At 42.0% G+C, this 21,268-nt stretch overlaps 1 protein-coding gene across 1 annotated transcript; it reads right to left on the reverse strand.

The window, feature by feature from the left end:
- Positions 1 to 386: 386 nt before the first annotated feature.
- Positions 387 to 19,872, reverse strand: esyt1a (extended synaptotagmin-like protein 1a). Its single transcript, XM_087780987.1, has 31 exons — positions 19,206 to 19,872; positions 17,857 to 17,898; positions 17,630 to 17,764; positions 17,253 to 17,326; positions 16,347 to 16,419; positions 16,184 to 16,273; positions 16,065 to 16,120; positions 12,996 to 13,116; positions 12,757 to 12,933; positions 11,642 to 11,724; positions 11,455 to 11,503; positions 11,222 to 11,311; positions 10,317 to 10,412; positions 10,188 to 10,259; positions 10,039 to 10,125; positions 9,603 to 9,752; positions 9,346 to 9,528; positions 9,111 to 9,287; positions 7,934 to 8,016; positions 7,822 to 7,870; positions 7,673 to 7,762; positions 7,513 to 7,608; positions 6,345 to 6,416; positions 6,162 to 6,248; positions 5,940 to 6,086; positions 2,326 to 2,441; positions 2,162 to 2,257; positions 1,967 to 2,098; positions 1,782 to 1,887; positions 1,663 to 1,712; positions 387 to 544 (listed from the first exon to the last, which is right to left on the reverse strand). Exons 1-31 carry the CDS (start codon positions 19,518 to 19,520, stop codon positions 517 to 519), a joined length of 3,222 nt encoding a protein of 1,073 aa, XP_087637113.1. The 5' UTR covers positions 19,521 to 19,872; the 3' UTR covers positions 387 to 516.
- Between the last annotated feature and the right edge of the window lie 1,396 nt (positions 19,873 to 21,268).

The following is a 21,268-nucleotide window of genomic DNA, read 5'->3' on the forward strand; positions in this document are numbered from 1 at the left end:
AATGTCTTCATGAGAATCACCAGGGTAAAAAAACAAATCTTAAAAAATCCTAAAACATGGTCACATTCACAGTATTTCATATATTCTGGTAAAACAAACGTGACGCGTCGATGGACACCTGGAGCTGGAAGTTAGAATCATAATCTCTTTTCACAAACACAGTGATGTGGACTTTTTTTTCAGAGGTTTTTCCCGGCGACGCTTGGATCTGTAAGAGCGGCTCGACTTTACAAACGTCAGTGAAACACAAAACACTGACCGCGAGGGAGTAATACTTGAGGCGGTCGTAGAAACTTCGACCGTAGAAACGTGGACCACAAGTGTGGTCGTCGAACATGCAGACATTCATGGTGGGCGTCGAACATTCAGTCGGACTCTACGACGGTCTACAGCAGCAGCGATGAGCGGCGTCCTGTCGGCGGCGCCGAGGGACGAGCGATGTCGGGCAGATGGGATGAGATCCACAAAAGCACGAATCACAGAAGCGACGACGATCAGCGGTGACGGCGAGAGCCTCTAGTTGGTCTCGGGCAGCAGGTCGAACCTGCGGCAGATACAGGTTCAGATCTTCAGGTGATCTAGAGACTCATAACCTTCACTAGGGCTGTGAGAAAACATCCATACACTTAAGAACCACAATTTTTTCCTTCATGATACTGTATCGATTAATAACTAAACACTCTTTTGTCTTTAACATCATATTTTATTCATATCATAGTTCATTTATGTTTTATATATAAAAAATAATGTGTCTAAAATAAAATATTTAGATTTTATTTTGCGAAAAGTAGTCACAGCATTTCATTTTTATGTTGTAATTGAACCTCCAGCCACTAGATGGCAGTCATTACGTCCTCCCCTACGCAGCTAAAGGAACAGTGAAATCCCACGGGATCCCGGCGACTGAGGACGAGAGGATACAGTCGACTCCAGCGGCTTAAGTAATTAAGTCAAGCTAAATAAGTAAAAGTTACTAGTTGTATTGCTTTTTTAAATAGCTTTCTTTTTTTATATATCTAAAGCACATTTTTCCAATATTTATATATATTTTTATTTTATTTATTATGTATACATTTTTTGGAGGGTCAACAAATAGTCAAATAAATGACAAAAAACAAAAACCCTGTTGTTACATTTAAAGACTACTAAATAAACACAAAACACAATTAATAGTTTCTTCATGAACTTTGACCTCATGAAGGCCACATAAATCCAGTCAAAGGGCAACATGTGACCCTTAGGCTGTGAGAAAATATTGATACATTTACTATTGCAATATTCTTTTTTCCACATTACTGTATCGATATTCAAAAGCACCGCATCTATTTTTTTATTATAAAAAAAAAGTTGTTTTATTTGTTTTTATTTATAATTAACATGCAAATATTTGCAACGTTTGTTCATTTCTGTGTTGCAATTAAACCTCATTTCACTAGATGGCTGCAGTCAATACAGCTAAAGGAAAAATTAAATCCTTTGAAATCCCAGCGAAGACTGAGGACGAGAGGATACAGTGACTTTTAAATCTGATGTCCCGACTTATTTTGGTTTCAAAACAAACGAAAGCACTTACGACTTCGTCGCGAGTCATGTGGTCTGTAAAATTCAGTTAACAATACACACAGACCAGACCTTCTGAACCATCGCTCTCCAACATCTCACCATTGTGTGACTCCGGACTTCAGGTCCAGTTGGTCCAGATCCAGCTGCAGCTGAAGAAGTGAAGGAACCGTATCTCAGTCTTACTCTGGACTCGTACAGAAGGTGGATCAAGAACCTACTTTCCCGATCATCTCCCTCTCTCGGCTCATGAAGGAGACGCTGTTCTTCACCGACAGGTCCAGCTTCCTCTGAACGGACTCCTCCAGGGACAGGTCGAAGTCGAACCTGCAGGAGAAGAACCGACACCGTGACGTGGTCTGGAGCACTTTCATCAACCAGGGGGGCGAGAAGAAGGGGGTGTTACCGCTCGTTGAACTCGGGGTTCAGGTCTCTCTTCTTGGTGGAGGTTTTCCTCTTGGTGGAGGCCTTCTTGTCGGGCAGGAGGATGAGGATCACGTACGGGTCGGCGCCGTCTTTGGAGCAGGAGGCCAGAGACCTGTGGGACGGAGAAACACGGCGGATGAGACGGGTCGGGGTCAAGGGTCGAAGCTCAAAAGACCTGCAGGAGTGGACGGTGATGAACAGCCGGGTCTCCTCCGCCGAGTAGCTGAAGGTCAGCTTCACCTGACCCACCGCGCTGGGGTTCTCCGTGGCCCTGCAGAGAGTCAGACCCGCTCACAGGTGAGACCTCAGAGGCGAGACACCGATGAGGTCCCAACTCACATGGGGAACGCACTCCTGCGCCTCAGGTCCAGGTGAGACGGGTCCCACCGAGGAATGAAGGTCCCGTCGCCGCTGCCGTCGTCTTTGCGACACACGGCCTGCTGCGTGTCCAGGACCTGAAGGTGTCGGATCGTGTCAAATGTGCTGAGTCAGTGTTTTTTTTTTTTAAACCACAGTGATTCCATTTTTTTGTGTCAACAGTTAAAAAACAAACATAAGATCAAACAATTTGTCAGAACAACAAACTTGAATTCGTCACTTGTTGACAAGTCAGTGTCCAGGGACCTGGTGTTCTGACTAACATCATATTATTCAAGAATAAAAATGGAAAGCGACTCGTATTTATTCTATCTTATCATATCCATCTAATGGTATCCACCCATCCAACTTATCATAATCGTATCCATCTATCCTACCCGTCTATCTATCCTACTCGTCTATCTATCCTACCCGTCTATCTATCCTACTCGTCTATCTATCCTACTCGTCTATCGTATCCATCTATCTATCCTACTCATCTATCTATCCTACTCGTCTATCGTATCCATCTATCTATCCTACTCATCTATCTATCCTACTCGTCTATCTATCCTACTCGTCTATCTATCCTACTCGTCTATCTATCCTACTCGTCTATCGTATCCATCTATCTATCCTACTCATCTATCTATCCTACTCGTCTATCTATCCTACTCGTCTATCGTATCCATCTATCTATCCTACTCATCTATCTATCCTACTCGTCTATCTATCCTACTCGTCTATCGTATCCATCTATCTATCCTACTCATCTATCTATCCTACTCGTCTATCTATCCTACTCGTCTATCTATCCTACTCGTCTATCGTATCCATCTATCTATCCTACTCATCTATCTATCCTACTCGTCTATCTATCCTACTCATCTATCTATCCTACTCGTCTATCTATCCTACTCGTCTATCGTATCCATCTATCTATCCTACTCATCTATCTATCCTACTCGTCTATCTATCCTACTCGTCTATCTATACTACTCGTCTATCGTATCCATCTATCTATCCTACTCATCTATCTATCCTACTCGTCTATCTATCCTACTCGTCTATCTATCCTACTTGTCTATCTATCCTACTTGTCTATCTATCCTACTCATCTATCTATCCTACTCGTCTATCTATCCTACTCGTCTATCTATCGTACTCGTCTATCTATCCTACTCGTCTATCTATCGTACTCGTCTATCTATCCTACTCGTCTATCTATCCTACTCGTCCATCTATCCTACCCGTCCATCTATTCTACCCGTCCATCTATCCTACTCGTCTATCTATCCTACTCGTCTATCTATCCTACTCGTCCATCTATCCTACTCGTCTATCTATCCTACCCGTCTATCTATCCTACCCGTCTATCTATCCTACTCATCTATCTATCCTACTCGTCTATCTATCCTACTCGTCTATCTATCCTACTCGTCTATCTATCCTACTCGTCTATCTATCCTACCCGTCTATCTATCCTACTCGTCTATCTATCCTACTCGTCTATCTATCCTACCCGTCTATCTATCGTACTTGTCTATCTATCATACTCGTCTATCTATCGTACTCGTCTATCGTATCCATCCATCTATCCTACTCGTCTATCTATCCTACTCGTCTATCTATCCTACTCGTCTATCTATCCTACCCGTCTATCTATCCTACTCGTCTATCTATCCTACTCGTCTATCTATCCTACTCGTCTATCTATCCTACCCGTCTATCTATCCTACCCGTCTATCTATCCTACTCATCTATCTATCCTACTCGTCTATCTATCCTACTCGTCTATCTATCCTACTCGTCTATTTATCCTACCCGTCTATCTATCCTACTCGTCTATCTATCCTACTCGTCTATCTATCCTACCCGTCTATCTATCGTACTTGTCTATCTATCGTACTCGTCTATCTATCGTACTCGTCTATCGTATCCATCCATCTATCCTACTCGTCTATCTATCCTACTCGTCTATCTATCCTACTCGTCTATCTATCCTACTCGTCTATCTATCCTACCCATCTATCTATCCTACCCATCTATCTATCCTACTCGTCTATCTATCCTACTCGTCTATCTATCCTACTCGTCTATCTATCCTACTCGTCTATCTATCCTACCATCTATCTATCCTACTCGTCTATCTATCCTACCCATCTATCTATCCTACTCGTCTATCTAACCTACTCGTCTATCGTATCCATCCATCTATCCTACTCGTCTATCTATCCTACCCATCTATCTATCGCACTCGTCTATCTATCGTACTCGTCTATCGTATCCATCCATCTATCCTACTCATCTATCTATCCTAACCATCTATCTATCCTACTCGTCTATCTATCGTATTCGTCTATCGTATCCATCCATCTATCCTACTCGTCTATCTATCCTACCCATCTATCTATCGTACTCGTCTATCTATCCTACTCGTCTATCTATCGTACTCGTCTATCTATCCTACTCGTCTATCTATCCTACTCGTCTATCTATCCTACCATCTATCTATCCTACTCGTCTATCTATCCTACCCATCTATCTATCCTACTCGTCTATCTAACCTACTCGTCTATCGTATCCATCCATCTATCCTACTCGTCTATCTATCCTACCCATCTATCTATCGTACTCGTCTATCTATCGTACTCGTCTATCGTATCCATCCATCTATCCTACTCATCTATCTATCCTAACCATCTATCTATCCTACTCGTCTATCTATCGTATTCGTCTATCGTATCCATCCATCTATCCTACTCGTCTATCTATCCTACCCATCTATCTATCGTACTCGTCTATCTATCCTACTCGTCTATCTATCGTACTCGTCTATCGTATCCATCCATCTATCGTACTCGTCTATCTATCCTACTCGTCTATCGTATCCATCCATCTATCCTCCTCGTCTATCTATCCTACTCGTCTATTTATCCTACTCGTCTATCTATCCTACTCGTCTATCTATCATACCCATCTATCTATCTATCCTACTCGTCTATCTATTGTACTCGTCTATCGTGTCCTATCTATCGCATTCGTCTTATCGTACCCAGTTGTATCGTAACTATCTATCTATCTATCTATCTATCTATCTATCTATCTATCTATCCAATCTATCTATCTATGTATGTATCGTATCCGTCTTATCGTATCCAATCGTATCTATCTATCTATCTAGCCATCTATTTATCTAATTTACAACAGCACGTGATCTATAATTGGATGTTTAAAATTACCATTAACCCTACATGAAGGTGTTTGTAGATCCTGTGGTTGGACTTGAATTTCAACAAATATTTCTTTATGATGTTTTGACTCAAACATTTGAAACAACACTAAACAAATAATCTGTTCCATGTTTTCCTCTTTTCTAGATCCATAAACCGTCAAGTCATTCCCGATTTGAAATCCTATCCTAGAGAATATAAATTGAATTACTGTACGTGATACTAAACAATGTGTAAAATTAAATGAATGAAATATTAAAACTAATTCAGTATAGAAATTCTTGAATTTAATAAAAAAAATTGAAATGTTCAATCCAACATCCAGTACTGCGACAGCACTGACGTGCGTCCATACAGTGGTACCTTCAGCATGGCTCTGAGCAGGATCTGGCTCTCGGGCAGCGCTCCGTCCAGTGTGATCCAGCGGTCCAGAACCAAGCCTGGCTCCATCATCACCTCTCTGAGAGGAAGAGTCAGGGAGCCCAGGGACTGACCCCAGTTGTGGCTCAGCTGAGGAGCACAACAAAAAAAACCAATCCGTCAAGTCGTGCCACCTGTCCTGACTTCGGGTCACATGACTCTCACCTTGAGCGTGAGCGTCTCCTCTCTCGGGTCACGGACCAGGAAATGAAAAGCTTCGTCCCATCGTGGGAAGGTGGAACGTTCGCACACCTTTAGTAGACAAGACAGTCATTCACAGTCATCAACTATTATTTTTAACAAACACCATCTTCTTCTTAATGGAATCCAAAGATACACGTTACACACCTTTGTTTTATGAGACACACCCTTCATGGTGATCTCTATGCCCACTTTAGGCTCCTTCCCGTTCTTCTTAAGCTGAAACACAGACAGAGTCATCGACATGTGATGTTCTAGTGCCACACAGACACAACTGTTGTTTGTCATGAAGACGTCAAGATGAGAACGTGTTGACGACCAGCGTTTGTGTTGCTGCCTCACAGACGCATCACTCCATCTTAAGGATTTGTTTTTGGCTCATCCACAAACTAAATTGCATACAGTCATTTACAAAGTTTGATTGGACACACGTGTGATGACAACACAACAAACCTGTTCAGTCACGTGAAATTACAGCATCTTTAACGTTGTGCCAAGTGACAACGAGAACAGCCACTGCTGCTAATAGCAAATAGCTAACAGCTACAGCTACTAGCTAACAGCTACTAGCTAACAGCTACAGCTAACAGCTAACATTCAACAGCTACTAGCTTACAGCTACAGCTAAAAGCTAACAGCTACTAGCTTACAGCTACAGCTAACAGCTACAACTAACAGCTACAGCTAACAGCTAACATTCAACAGCTACTAGCTTACAGCTACAGCTAAAAGCTAACAGCTACTAGCTAACAGCTACTTGCTTACAGCTACAGCTAACAGCCATAGATGACAGCTAATAGCTACAGCTAACAGCTAATAGCCACAGCGTATTGCTACAACAGACAAATGACAACATATTGCCATTTTAATAATTAATTAAATTATAGCAAAGATAAAATAAGATGTAAAAAATCTTAGATATAAAATATTAATATTGAAAACATTAACAAAAGGTTTACAAATATTTTATTTACATATTTATGTTTATTTTATGTAGATCTTTATTTCTTATCTTTTCATACTTTCCTTGTTGTTTTTTAAGATTTTCAAAAAACCTGTGGCATCTGAGTCACTAGCAAAAAAGTGACTTTATAAAAACGTACAAAAAGGTATGAAGTTAAAGTAGTTCACATTTTCATTTCAGTTCAAAATATTCATTATTATTTTCCTAACTATATTATTGTTTTTATTTCTACCTTTTAGTGTTTTGACATCCTTTACACAAACTATTTGAATGATTTGAATGATCTCAAATATTTAAACTCGTGGGTTCATGTTGCGTTCATGTTGTGATCATGTGTTCGTGGTGTGTTACCGGGAGACCGTGGGCCCGCTCCAAGTAGACAAACAGAACCGCTGCCGAGGGCAGGGTCTTGTTCTGGAAGGACTGCTGGGCCTGGTACTGTAGTACCTGTCGGGGTAGAGACACGGTCACATGACTGAGGAAACACTTTACGTGGTGTGTGACTGATCACCTGCTCCAGTCTGAGCAGGTCCGACACTCTGGGAAGCCACTCCAGAACCAGGTGGACTCGGCCGGACTTGACGTCGTTGAGGGTGTACCACTGCACAGACGACACCGCAGAGTCACATGACTCGTCCACAGAACCCAGCGGTGACTCACCGTGTCGATGAACTGTGCGCTGATGATGTCACGCAGGCTGAGCTTGAACCTGCGACGGCAGAACTCGTCACGACCTTGAAGGAACAGTCTCGTGTCAGAAGCTTCCACTCACCGGCCCAGGAAGTCGTCCTGGTCCAGGTCCTTGTCAAACAGCTCGAACTGGATCTCCTGACCGGGCAGCTGCGTTAAGATCACCTGAAAACAAATGAGAATAAACAAAGTGTGCTTGATATATTGTGATATTGGTTTTCATGATACTGTATTGATATCATATATATGATATAGTATTGGATCAGTTTTTTGGCTTTTAAATAAGTTTATGTTTTAATCATAGTTATTTATAGTTTAAATTTCAATAAATTGTGTGTATAAAATAAAATAATTCTTTTTTTATTTACAGTTATTGTACATTTTTGTGTCGCAATCAAACTTCCGGCCACTAGATGGCCGAAGTCATTACGCTGCATTGGATTCCTGTGAGAACCCGTGCTGTGTCTCAAATCGCATACTTCTCTTAGTATACTAGAAGTTAGTATGCATCAGGATAGTGTACATACTAACTAGTATGCAAATTCTCAACAGCTAGTATGTCTCAAATCAAACTCTGCTGCTACGCACTAACCGGAAATGACGCGACAGCTTCTTCTTCTACTTCTATTTGACGATGTTTCAACCAGCTGTAGGAACACTAGCGACACCTGCTGGCAGCATGTTTTGCAAGTTTGGAAAAATAAATAAAGAAAAAATATGAGAATCGAAAATATTCGCGAGATATTTAAGCTGGTATCAGCACCGAAGACGTGTTTATCCTCCTACTGCTGCTGAAAATGCACCTGTAAGTATATACATATATATGCATATATATATATATGATGTAACTTCCGTTTACAACGTCACTAAGATGGCAGCTGTATAGGGTAGATAGTGTCCACCGAACCATACTCAGTTTTATGGGCGTTTTAGTACGCCAATGTAGTGTGCATGCCGCACTAAATTTTGCATACTAAGAATTGAGACGCACTTACGCACTAAAAATACTAACTTTGAGTACGCAAGTATGTGATTTCAGACACAGCACCGGTGATGACTGAGGACGAGAGGATACAGTCAACTTCAGCAGCTTTTAAAGCTGATGTTTGGACATATTTTGGTTTCAAAACAGTTACGACTTCGCCAACAGTCACGTGGTCTGTAAATACTACAACGCCAGAGTCAAGTACTCGACAATACTACACATATATCATTGTTACTACAGTATCACTATATAATGTATCATGAGCAACATTCACCTCGTAGAGCTCATTCCAGACGGGATTGAGGTTCTCCTTGATGGTGTGGCTCCGGAAAGTGATCCCAGCGACCTTGATCTTCACGTAGGGGTCACTCTTCCCCTTCACCATGCCTCCCATGAAGTTGTCCTTGGCGATCAGGTTCTGGGCCTCCACCAGGTGGATCCTCAGAACTCCCTGCAGGGGGAAAAAAAAGCAGCAGTTGGACGTGGAGGCACTTGGGCGTCACTTTTACCTCGTAGCCGAACTCGGGGTCGGGGGTCGTTTGCTGCGGCCGCGCCGGCGGGACTTTAGACAGCGCACACGGACCCATCGGGTTCCGCTCGGACGTGATTCTACCCTCACACGCCTGCGAGCCCGGGACCAGAGGACGAGGAGACGGAGTGTTTGGACTCGCATCGTCACTGAGCCACAGAACCTGGAGATGAACCGGAGAGAAGCCGATTCATGAACACGGTCATGTGATGGCTGCTGGTTTTGCTGGACACCCACCCGCAGCACGATCTTGAAGTAGATCCGGCTGGCGGAACCAGAGTTGCCGAGCTGGAACCACTGGTCCAAGGTGAGCTCTGGGGCCCGCAAAATGTGGCTCAGTGGGATGCTTACGGACCCCAGTGACAATGCTCGGTCATCATCTTTCACCTGCAAAGTTTAGTTATGAGATTAAAACGTGTTTGATTACTTTATGTAAGGCTCTCTGGCTAAATAAATACATGTATTTGTTTAAATATCACGTATGAATCATTGTATCGTGGCTCAAGGCGTAATGTCTGAGAACCTTGTGTGAGCCTGTGACATATCTAAGCGAGCTATTGCCCTTCAGGTTTTGATATTGTTCTTATTTTTGAAAGAGATTTATCCACATACTAAAAAAACACACATTTGTTCAACCTCGTCACCCTGAACGTGTGGTCGACGCCGGTCTCACCTGGACGTCGATCTCCTGGTCGCTGGGGTCCTGGATGAAGAAGGTGAAGGCGTCCTCCCAGACGGGGTTGTGGTTGCCGTAGCAGGTCTGCGGAGGATCATCGTGGTGAAGCTCGGTTCTGAAGCGGATCGAGGTTCTAACACCGGTACCTTGCTTTCTTTAGTGGTGTCCTGGATGGAGATCTGGACCATGGGACTCGGGTCTTTGTTCCCTTTCCTCAGCTGTGAATCAGAGTGTCAGTGAAGCGGGTTCCCGAGTCAGATGCCGACGGGACTCACGGGAAGAGACTCAGCCTGGTCCAGGTAGACGGCCAAGATGGCGGCAGACGGAGGTTCGGCGGTCGTACTGGCCGAGTTCTGGTTCTTCTGGATCACCTGCAGGTCGACATGCTAGTTATAACATGATGTCCTAATGTTTGATTTAACTATAATTCGTCCAATTTCAGTGGTTTTTGTGGCCAAACTGTCTCTACTAAGACCCAGATATAGACAATAATTCAGCATTAAAATAGTCTTAATTCAAACTTCTTAAAACAAAGCATGTTTATATTGATGACACTTTGCTTCGGCAACATATATTGAATGATAAAAGTCATCTTTTAAAGCAATGTGTCAGAAAAATACTCAGAAAAAGGCTTTTTTAGGAGCTAAAATAATGTAAATGTGGTTGTATTTTTTTTTTTTGCATCCTCACCACAAAAGGTTTTTTCGAATAATACTGGGAATAATCGTTTTTTGACTCTCCCCCATTGAGGAACTAGTTGGTTTGGTGGTCACATGACTGCCACAGGCTCTCCGAAACAGGAAGTTAATATAATGCGCATCAATGGGTATTTAATCTGAAAACTAAGGAGATATTCTGTTGCTTTTTTGAACATTGCCTTCAGGCTATTTTTAATAAAAAGATGTTATGTTTTAAGTGCTTAAAATTTCCCTTCTGTAGTGTACACTCATATAATAATTGTATTTATTATTGTGTTTATTTGACGTTATTATTTATGTATATTTTATTTAATTATTATTTATAAGTTATTTTTCATGAATTTGGTATATGGCCATGACTGAGGACGAGGGGACACCATTTTTTTAATATTATACATGTATCTTTAAGTGTTTTTATCAACCATTCCCAGACTTTCTTTTGAGTAAACCTTTGCTCAAGGGTCCAGAGTTCAGCGTCTCACCTCCGTGAGTCTGTCGGCGGACGACAGCAGCGACAGCCACTCCAGCCTCAGATGGACGCTGCCGGACGGGACGTCCTTCAGGTCGAACCACTGACGAAACAAACAACCGGGTTTGAGTCCTGGCTCGAGTTATTCTGGTCCACATCACAGGACCAAAGTGTTGTGAAATCAGCCGGTCACATGGAAGTCAGCACTTCCCCGCTGATCTCACAATCATCTGAAAAACAACTCACGTCATCCACGACTCGGGCCTTCTTCACGTTCACGAAATCCATTTTGACCCTGAGAGAGAGACAGAGACGTATGAATCTGAACCGGGGGTCGGGGGGTCAGGGGGGGGGGGCCGGGGCGGGCTTGAGCCGAGTCAGCAAAAGATGGAACGACGTGAAGCACCGGAGTAAATGAGAACGAGTCAACTACCTGCCCAGGAAGTCATCCTGGTCGGGGTCTTTGTCAAACACTTCCACCTCCAACTCCTGACCAGGCACTTCATGGACAATCACCTGACGAACACACACAAATAAACGCCACGACACGCACACTCGATGAGCCACACATGAGATATTGACACAACCACATGCAAATAAGATCTGCGGCAGGAAAAAAACGGTTTGTCTTGACTGGAGTTCAACCAGAAGTCAAGACAAATGGAATCCATGACGACACGTATTCCTCGACTAAACCACTGCTCGGGCCGTTGATCCGTGGAAGGATTGAAGTATATCAGTGTCATCAGAATACTTTGAATTTATTTATTGAAATGATGTTGTCTTATCTCAGGGTCAAGGTGACCCGAATGTGTGCGTGGGGTATCCCTTGTGTTGTGGTGTCTTGGGGTCAACTTGACCCTGAGACAACCGTTAAGCATTTAATTATTATTTTTTTGATTTCATAATGGCTGTATTCAAAGGTTGAATTTGTTTTTTATTCATATTTTATCAAAATTAACATTTTAAAAATACAGTTCTATATTCTGATTCCAATAATACAAAAAATAATATTCTAAATTCAATATTTTCTTTCATTCATAGACTTTAAATTTAATTTAAAATGGTTGTATGGTGTCAATATTGCACTACATTTTTTATATTGAATTTAAAAGGCTATACTTTTTTCTTTTTTATTGAATTTCGAAAATGTACTTTTATTTTTTAGAATATAATATCAATTTAGTTTTTTCAAATTGTATTTTTTTTACAAAAATTAATATAGAAACTATTGAATTCAATTATTTAAAAAATATATTATATATATATGTATGTATGTATATATTATAAAATATATTATTAAATGTTTAAAAAAAAACAACATTTCAATAAAAACTTTCAACTAGTTTATGCCAAATTCAACATTCAACATTCTGACGACACTGATATACTTCCGTTGAAACATCAAGTACACAAGTGTGTACCTGTGCGGTACAAACACAGACATGGATCCTCTTCTCAGGGCTGAAATGTTGCAGTGCAATATGGAGCGAACTGCCAGGGCCAGCAGGACGTCCAGAGTCCGGGAGACCCCCTCTGACCCCTCACCTCGTACAGCTCCCTCCACTGAGGGTTCAGGTTGCTGTCCACGGTGTGAGACGTGAAGATCTGCGTGCCCACCCTCAGCACCGCGTACGGGTCGGACTTGCCGTCGATCAGACCCTTGATCATGGTGTCTTTGGCGCACAGGTCCTCGGCCTCCAGCAGGTGGATCCGGACGACGCCCTGAAACGGCAGGTGAGCTCATGAGTCCGTCGGTCTGCGTGGTCGACGGGGGGGACAGTTACCCGGGGGAGGGGGGAGCGGAGCGGAGCGAGGTGCAGGTCGGCCACCAGGGGGATGGTGAGGCGGTTGGGCAGGACCAGGTGAGAGGCTATAGCGTCCATTATCCTAGTGTCCGACATTTCACTGCAAACGAATGCAAGGATGATGTTGAAGACACACAAATGCACAAGAAACCCGTCTGTGCTCGATTCCTTCGAGAATATTATTTATCCATCCAGTCATTAAAAGACTCTTATATCCTGCAAATACATTTTCTACCGTAGACATAAATGCATCAGTTTAATTGTATGAGTAATATCAGCAAGTAAATCATCTTATTATTACCAACGTTCAATGTTTTCCTGTTACTAAACGCCTCCTGTTGAAATACTATTTCGTCATTTCATTATAGATTTACAGAACTGACATTCTTATCTGCAACACGTTTGGTGTTAGCGAGCACTGTTAGCCACGAGCTAACCTAGCAAGGATAGCATTAAGTTAAATACGTCCATTACTTTAAATCACAGTTGAAAACAAACTTTATTCAAACACGTTCAATCGTGTATTACTTAAGTTAAGTTAACCACTAATCAATCGGATTAATATGCTTGAGAACTTGGCTCCTGCAAGGGTTTTACATACATGTGTTAGCTAGCACCGAAAGCCATGAGCTAACCTAGCAAGGATAGCATTAAGTTAAATACGTCCATTACTTTTAATCACAGTTGAAAACAAACTTCATTCAAACACGTTCAATCGTGTATTACTTAAGTTAAGTTAACCACTAATCAATCGGCTTAATATGCTTGAGAACTTGGCTTCTGCAAGGGTTTTACATACAAGTGTTAGCTAGCACTGTTAGCCACGAGCTAAACTAGCAAGTATAGCATTAAGTTAAATACGTCCATTACTTTTAATCACAGATGAAAACCAACTTCATTCAAACACGTTCAATCGTGTATTACTTAAGTTAAGTTAACCACTAATCAATTGGATTAATATGCTTGAGAACTTGGCTCCTGCAAGGGTTTTACATACATGTGTTAGCTAGCACCGAAAGCCACGAGCTAACCTAGCAAGGATAGCATTAAGTTAAATACGTCCATTACTTTTAATCACAGTTGAAAACAAACTTTATTCAAACACGTTCAATCGTGTATTATTTAAGTTAAGCTAACCACTAATCAATCGGATTAATATGCTTGAGAACTTGGCTCCTGCAAGGGTTTTACATACATGTGTTAGCTAGCACCGAAAGCCACGAGCTAACCTAGCAAGGATAGCATTAAGTTAAATACGTCCATTACTTTTAATCACAGTTGAAAACAAACTTCATTCAAACACGTTCAATCGTGTATTACTTAAGTTAAGTTAACCACTAATCAATCGGATTAATATGCTTGAGCACTTGGCTCCTGCAAGGGTTTTAATACAAGTGTAAGCTAGCACTGTTAGCCACGAGCTAAACTATCAAGTATAGCATTAAGTTAAATACGTCCATTACTTTTAATCACAGTTGAAAACAAACTTCATTCAAACACGTTCAATCGTGTATTACTTAAGTTAAGTTAACCACTAATCAATCGGATTAATATGCTTGAGAACTTGGCTTCTGCAAGGGTTTTACATACAAGTGTTAGCTAGCACTGTTAGCCACGAGCTAAACTAGCAAGTATAGCATTAAGTTAAATACGTCCATTACTTTTAATCACAGATGAAAACCAACTTCATTCAAACACGTTCAATCGTGTATTACTTAAGTTAAGTTAACCACTAATCAATCGGATTAATATGCTTGAGAACTTGGCTCCTGCAAGGGTTTTACATACAAGTGTAACAGGGTGGGATTTAAATGTGAGTTTTTGAACATTTTGAAAAACATTGGTTAGTATAAAGAGTATAAAGGTAGTTTTGTTGCTTCAACGTTTAATCAAAAAATGTACATTCAAAATGTATTTTTGGATTGAAGCTAATTTTGTGGGATTGTATGACAATTGTCTCACTAATATTGACACACAAATGGTGACGACACACTGATGGTGACACACTGGTGGTGACAGCGACACACTGATGGTGACAGCGACACATCAACACTGTCACTCTCTGTTTTTCTTATCATGGTTTGTTTTCGAGGATATACTGGTTTAGTATTTGGAAGGAATCAAACACAGACTGAAATACTACACATAAAATCAAATGCGAATTTTTGTAAATTAATTTACAGATCAAATCTCATTTCAAATATCTGCTCCTTTAACTGACATGTGGAATATTTATGGAGTGAATTTGTAGCCGATTCCACATGGTTACACACAGGACAGCCGTCTGCCAAAACATTATGACCACAACCAAGTCGTGGGAGTGTCATGGTTGCCAAGATGAAGACAAACTAACTGTTTGGCTGAAGACAATACTAATAGAAGCATATCAGAATATATATTGGTTGAATATAACATTTTAAATATGGATACGTTGATTTTGAAGTGTTGTTTCAATTATTGTGTTCATTTCAGAATACTTTAATTCAATAATATCTATTAAATATTTGATCAATGGTACCGAGCTACTTGATAAAACTTTCAGCCAATCACGCGACGCGTAGACGATCATGTGACGGCATTTTTTTTTAATTATTGAATTTAGAAGGCTACGATTTAAAAAATATTACATTTATAAAATAACTTTCTGGATCATTGGAATAAGAAAAAAATTATATTAGAAATTAAGAAAATTTTAATTATTTTAATTTGGTAAGTCAATCCTTTACAAAAAGTGGAAAATTCCATGATTCAAAGAAATAATTAAAAACAACAATATTGAATAAATAAATTCAAAGTTTCAACATTTAAAATGTTATAATCAACCATTAAATGTTCTAATGGCACCGATATACTTCCATAAGTTCAGACGTGGTCATAATATTATTGCTTTATAGCGTATTGTTTAAATATACGTCTCAGATGGAAGGTCACAAAGTGCTGACACAGCATTTGTGTATTGATCTTGTGTCTGCACACATATTTTGGCGAACATCCGCTCTGAGTCACTCACGGTTCCCGGTCCTGCACAAATAAAAAGTTTGAACTCACTGCAGCCCCGGGATGTCCAGGAGGTTGGTCAGGCCCGTCCAGTTGATGTCCAGTTTCTGTCGGGACGAGTCAGAGTCAGTGTCACGAGAGGACTCGGCGGCTCCTGGTCCTTAACTCACCGGCCTGCGGATGAAGAACATGGTGATGGCCCCCACCAGCGGGAGGTCCCCCATCAGCGGCTCCAGGATCACTCGTAGCTTCCCGTGCAGCTGCAGACACACACACACACACACACACCTGTCTTCAGTCACGCAGCGCTGGAGGCAGGTGTCACTTCATCACCTGGATTCCTTTGACGCCGGCTTTACAGAAGTACTTCTTGATCTCCACGTTTATCTCCACATCGCCGGCGTAACTGCAGGAAGTTCAAGTTTATTGCAACATTTCACACTCTTGAGAGAAGAACAATTTGAACACACACACCATCACAAGTTTATCTCTGGTCAAGAGACATGTGACTTTTTTCTTTCCATCTCACGCTGCTTATCAAAACATTTTATCACAGAATGTTGCATTTTTAGATCGTCACGTGATCGTACTTTCATGTTCCCTGAATGATGGACGTTTCAAGATTAGAAAAAAGGAAAATAAAAACAAAGTATGTGTGTCTGTGGAAAGTTCTGATCTTTTATATTAAACCAACAACATGTTTATTTTAAGAGAACTCGTCGCTTTTTTTCACTATAAATCACTTTAAATAACGATTTTATTTCAAAATTGTCACGTGTGTGTACACTGTAGGAAAACTGTAGTACTAGAAGGTGACATTTAACAAACCAAACATGGCAACTCAAGCACGAACTAAATGTTTATTTGACTTTAATTTAACTAATTTCCAGGAGCTACAACTATAGTTAACAAACTAGTCCGGCTCACTTTCTGCAACAACTTTCCTTTAACCGTTTAAAATGTAACTTACTTTATTTAGCGAGGTTTCCCAGGCGACAGAACGACGTATTTTTAAACCCATTTGGTCAAAGATTCGCTTTAAAATAAGTATATTAGCGATTTTTTTTTTTTGCGTTTTTGATTGGCAGCTGATGCAGCGAACAGGTGACGAGTGGGCGGGACTTGGACGTGTGTTTGTATTTATTGATTTATTGATTGATTCTTGACTCTCCTGGTCACGTGACTTGACTTGCTCGATACTTGGAGGGTAAATAAAGAGTGGCAGGTGTTGACGCTCACCTGACATACATGTCCAGCATCACTTGCTTCTTGTCTTCTTCGGTGTAGGCCTTCACTCCGACGATCTTCAGCGCCTGTGTGTGTGCACAACACACACTTGTTAGAGCAACACCCGGGTCAAACCAGAACACACACACACACACACACACACACACACACACACACACACACACACACACACACACACACACACACACACACACACACACACACACACACACACACACACACACACACACACACACACACACACCCCCACACACACACACACACACACACACACACACACACACACACACACACACACACACACACACACACACACACACACACACACACACACACACACACACACACACACACACACACACACACACCCGCTCTCCCAGGTTGACTTTGGTGAAGCTGAGCGTCTGCAGGTGGATGCTGGACGACCGGATGGTCGGAGCGATCGTCTCCACCAGCAGCTTCTCCAGGTACTGACCCAGGAAGGGCCAGGCCTGGCGCAGGATCTGGACCCAAGAGAGTCAGGAGTCTAGTCCGAGTACCTCCTGGACGCCTCCTCACCGGGGCTCTGGAGCTCCGGCTTCTGAAAAACACCTACCTTGTTTATCCATTCCACTTTTTCCACGTCGGGGAAGTTGACCTGCAGAGAGACGGAGGGGTATGAAATGTGACATCGTCGTGTCGGCTGACCTTTGACCTCCGACACATCCAAATGTGGGGAGGCGATCGTGTCGCAGGTGAGAGTCAAGCGTCGGATTGGAAGAAGAAAAACAGTTGAGTTTTGGTTGTCCTGACGACGACCACCACAGGATGCAACCACTGAACTGATCACTTCCCACAGAGACCACACAGACACACACACACACCCAAACACACACACACACACCCACACACTCACACACACACAAACACACGTACCCACACTCACACGCTCGGTACGTCAAGTACTTGGGATACACAACCAAACTAAATTTAGCTCACTCACAATCTAAAAAACACACACACTCCTGTGTTATTATCACCAGTACACACTGAAAATCTCACACTGTCGCACAATCAATGAACACTAAAACACGTCACACACTTCTGAAAAAACACCCACAACCAAAAGCACACTCAATTATAAACACAAAGAGGAGACACACAGAACCAAACACGCACACAGCTCTGCATCCACAAAAGGAGCGACGACTGCGTCTCAGTGTGTGAGTCATGAGTTTGTGCGACTGAAATCAGTGGCGATCAGTGACCAGAACCTTTTCCTGGTGGATCACGTGAGCGGCATTCCCGAGTGTGTCAGGAGTTTCGGACCGCACAACCGAGCAGAAGGAATGCTTGTGTGTTGTGTTCAGGTGTGATGGTCGAGTTGTGTGTGTGCGTTTGTGTTTATGTTGGAACAAAACTGTGTTTGTGGAGAATAATTACATGTGTGTTACAGTGTGTAATATCTTAGAAGACATTGTCAATATTTATATTTGTCTTAAAACTGCTTGTGTTTGTGTAAAAATAGATGTTTTGTTGTTTTAGTAAATATCCTGGTTTCATAGTGTTATTGTGATATTTCTCGTTTTTACAGCGAAGCTGTTTGAGATCGATTGACGAAAAGGTCACGGCAAATAAAATGTATTATTATTATTGACATCTACAGTTTTGGCCCGAACTTTTTTTTCTTTCTTATTGTTTATTAATAAAAAAAATTAAATGATCTTTCTTGTTAGAAAAATGTGTTCTTATGTATATATTTGATTTGGTTTAAGTGTCATTTTCAGATTTTCTATTATCATTATAATTGTTTTTATTATTAATTATTTTTAATCGGTGATAAATTAAGTATAATATGACTTAATAACTTAACTTAAAAAACAATATAATAGGTTTCTTATTAATGGAAGAATTTAGATGATCAACAACATGTTTGTTTCTGATCAACACCGAACCGATCCTCACCCAGGGAGGCAGGTCCCGTTTGGACCTGTAGACCTTCTCGGTGGTGAACTCCCGCTCGTTCTCCAACAGAAACATGGAGGAGCGGATCCTCATCGCTTTCTCCTGGCGACTGTGCTTCCAGCTCATGTAGACCATCAGTCCGAACAGAAGCAGGCTGATGTTCAGGCCATAGTACCCGGCCAGGTAGACCGGAACCAGCGCGCCCAGGGTCTTCCCGAAGGACCACAGCATCTTGGTGGCCCGCTGCCCGGCCGGTGCGCTCCCCGGGTCCGAGAACGAGGACTCCGGTCCAGGTTCCGCATCCTCGGGCACCATCGCAAGATCTCGTCTCACTCAACCAGCTGGTCCGAATCTACCGGGTTCTGGTCTTCTGGCGAATCAAGACTCAGAAGAACAGAAGCAGCGGGAGGACTAGATCATCTTCCGAGAGTTCCGCAGAGACCAGGACCAGAACCCCCCGGTGTCGTCTCACTCGGGCTCGGTTCTAGGAGGGCGTGACCAGCCCTGAGAAGAACCTTCCTTCACTCCGGTACCGAGGAGCCGAACTCCTGACCAGCAGCGTCACGACCTGACTCGAGAATGAAGAAGGAGGAGGAGGAGGAGGAGGAGGGTCCCCGAGACGTTCTCATCTCCGCTGCTCCTCGGTTCACGCAAGATGATGAAGAGGAGGAGGAGGAGGAGGAGGAGGAGGAGGAGGAGGTGATGAATGAGAAGATCCGCTTCTTATCGGCTTATATAAGACAGCCCCGCGCATGCGCTGTCAGCCCCTGCAGCAGGTCCATTGACATCGTCAGGTGAACTCGCCCAAAAGAAAACCCAACGCTCTCATCGACACCTAGTGGTTGGCAGCGGGAGTACCTGGAGTAAGCGAACAGGGCGAACACTCAGGTCCAGTTTACAGCCCAAAAAATGTGACGGGCTTGGCGCCTCTGAGGGTTCTGGTGGAACCAGCTCCTGGATCCTGAAGAACCCAGTGTTTGTTCTGAGGGAGTGAAGCGTTTGTGTCAACACGCCTGCTTTGAGTGACACCTGTGCCAAAACATTATGACTAGAGTGGATCCTTCGTGTCGCTCTGGCCTGCAGTGGTCAGGGGCTCGCTGGTGTTGGATAGATGCGGGTCAAGAACCAGGTCCACCTGGAGGCTCGCGTCACTTCTCATAATGTTAGACATAAACTCCATGAAAACTATTTTGACAAGTCGTCTCCAGCCAATCAGTCGTATCCTGGCGGCGGTCACGTGATCCGCTGGTGCCGCAGCATCACAGCTGAAGGTCAGTGTAGCAATTTAGACTTCGATTCTACAGTGTGGCCTTTTGTCCACTAGATGGAGGCAGAGAGCCACAATTTGTCGAAATATAGAGACAATAAATGATCAATTGACTGTCGTGCTTTAAAGCCAAACAATCTATTTCCTCACATGTTATTTTAAAAGCGCCTTTTTTTAGACAAGCTAGAAATCATACAACTAGAAAGTGCAAAAACAATAGTTAAGATATCAACTTTAAAAGATCAAGACAGTTATAAAAGCCGTTTATCGCTCTTAAGTTTTAGATGCAGCTTATTCACTGATGCAACTTTTTGACTTGCCTTAGTTGATCCATAGCATTGATTAAAACCTGCCTATTTATCGGTATTTTAACAGATGAAAAGGAATAAAATGTGCGATAATTTTGCCGCCCATTATGATCCAAGTTGACTGTGAAACAAATGAAAAGTCTAAGTGACTGAACCCATTTGTACCAACATTTTTTCCTTATAAACGATTTTCCTTAAGTGACTACTGCCCTGTTATTTTTTAAATACATTTTCCTGCAACTAACATCTTTACTCAATCTCAGAATTTAAGATAAACTTTCCTGCTCGTTTTAATACAATAGTTTAACGTACAGTAAAAGGTTAACTGATACTTTGAATTTACATTTGAAAGTTTCACATTTACTGTAATCTTTCACAACTACACTGTAAGACAGATTATGGATGATCTTTGCTCAAAGACAACAAAGTCCAAGCATTACTCACCAGAAAAGATGTTCAGAACCACATGTGAGTAAAGACCAGAAGAC

The sequence above is a fragment of the Callionymus lyra genome, chromosome 19 (assembly GCF_982586985.1).
Source record: "Callionymus lyra chromosome 19, fCalLyr1.hap1.1, whole genome shotgun sequence".
In the NCBI taxonomy this organism is placed as follows: Eukaryota; Metazoa; Chordata; class Actinopteri; order Syngnathiformes; family Callionymidae; genus Callionymus; species Callionymus lyra.

Bases quoted from the DNA above. Each gene is read 5' to 3' on its own strand.
- esyt1a (XM_087780987.1), bottom strand. From the start codon at position 19,520: ATGGTGCCCGAGGATGCGGAACCTGGACCGGAGTCCTCGTTCTCGGAC. The intron at 10,260-10,316 runs GTGAGTCCCGTC...TCTGATTCACAG, and splicing joins ACCAGGCTGAGTCTCTTCCC to CTGAGGAAAGGGAACAAAGA. The intron at 2,258-2,325 runs GTGAGTTGGGAC...GACTCTCTGCAG, and splicing joins CGCAGGAGTGCGTTCCCCAT to GGCCACGGAGAACCCCAGCG.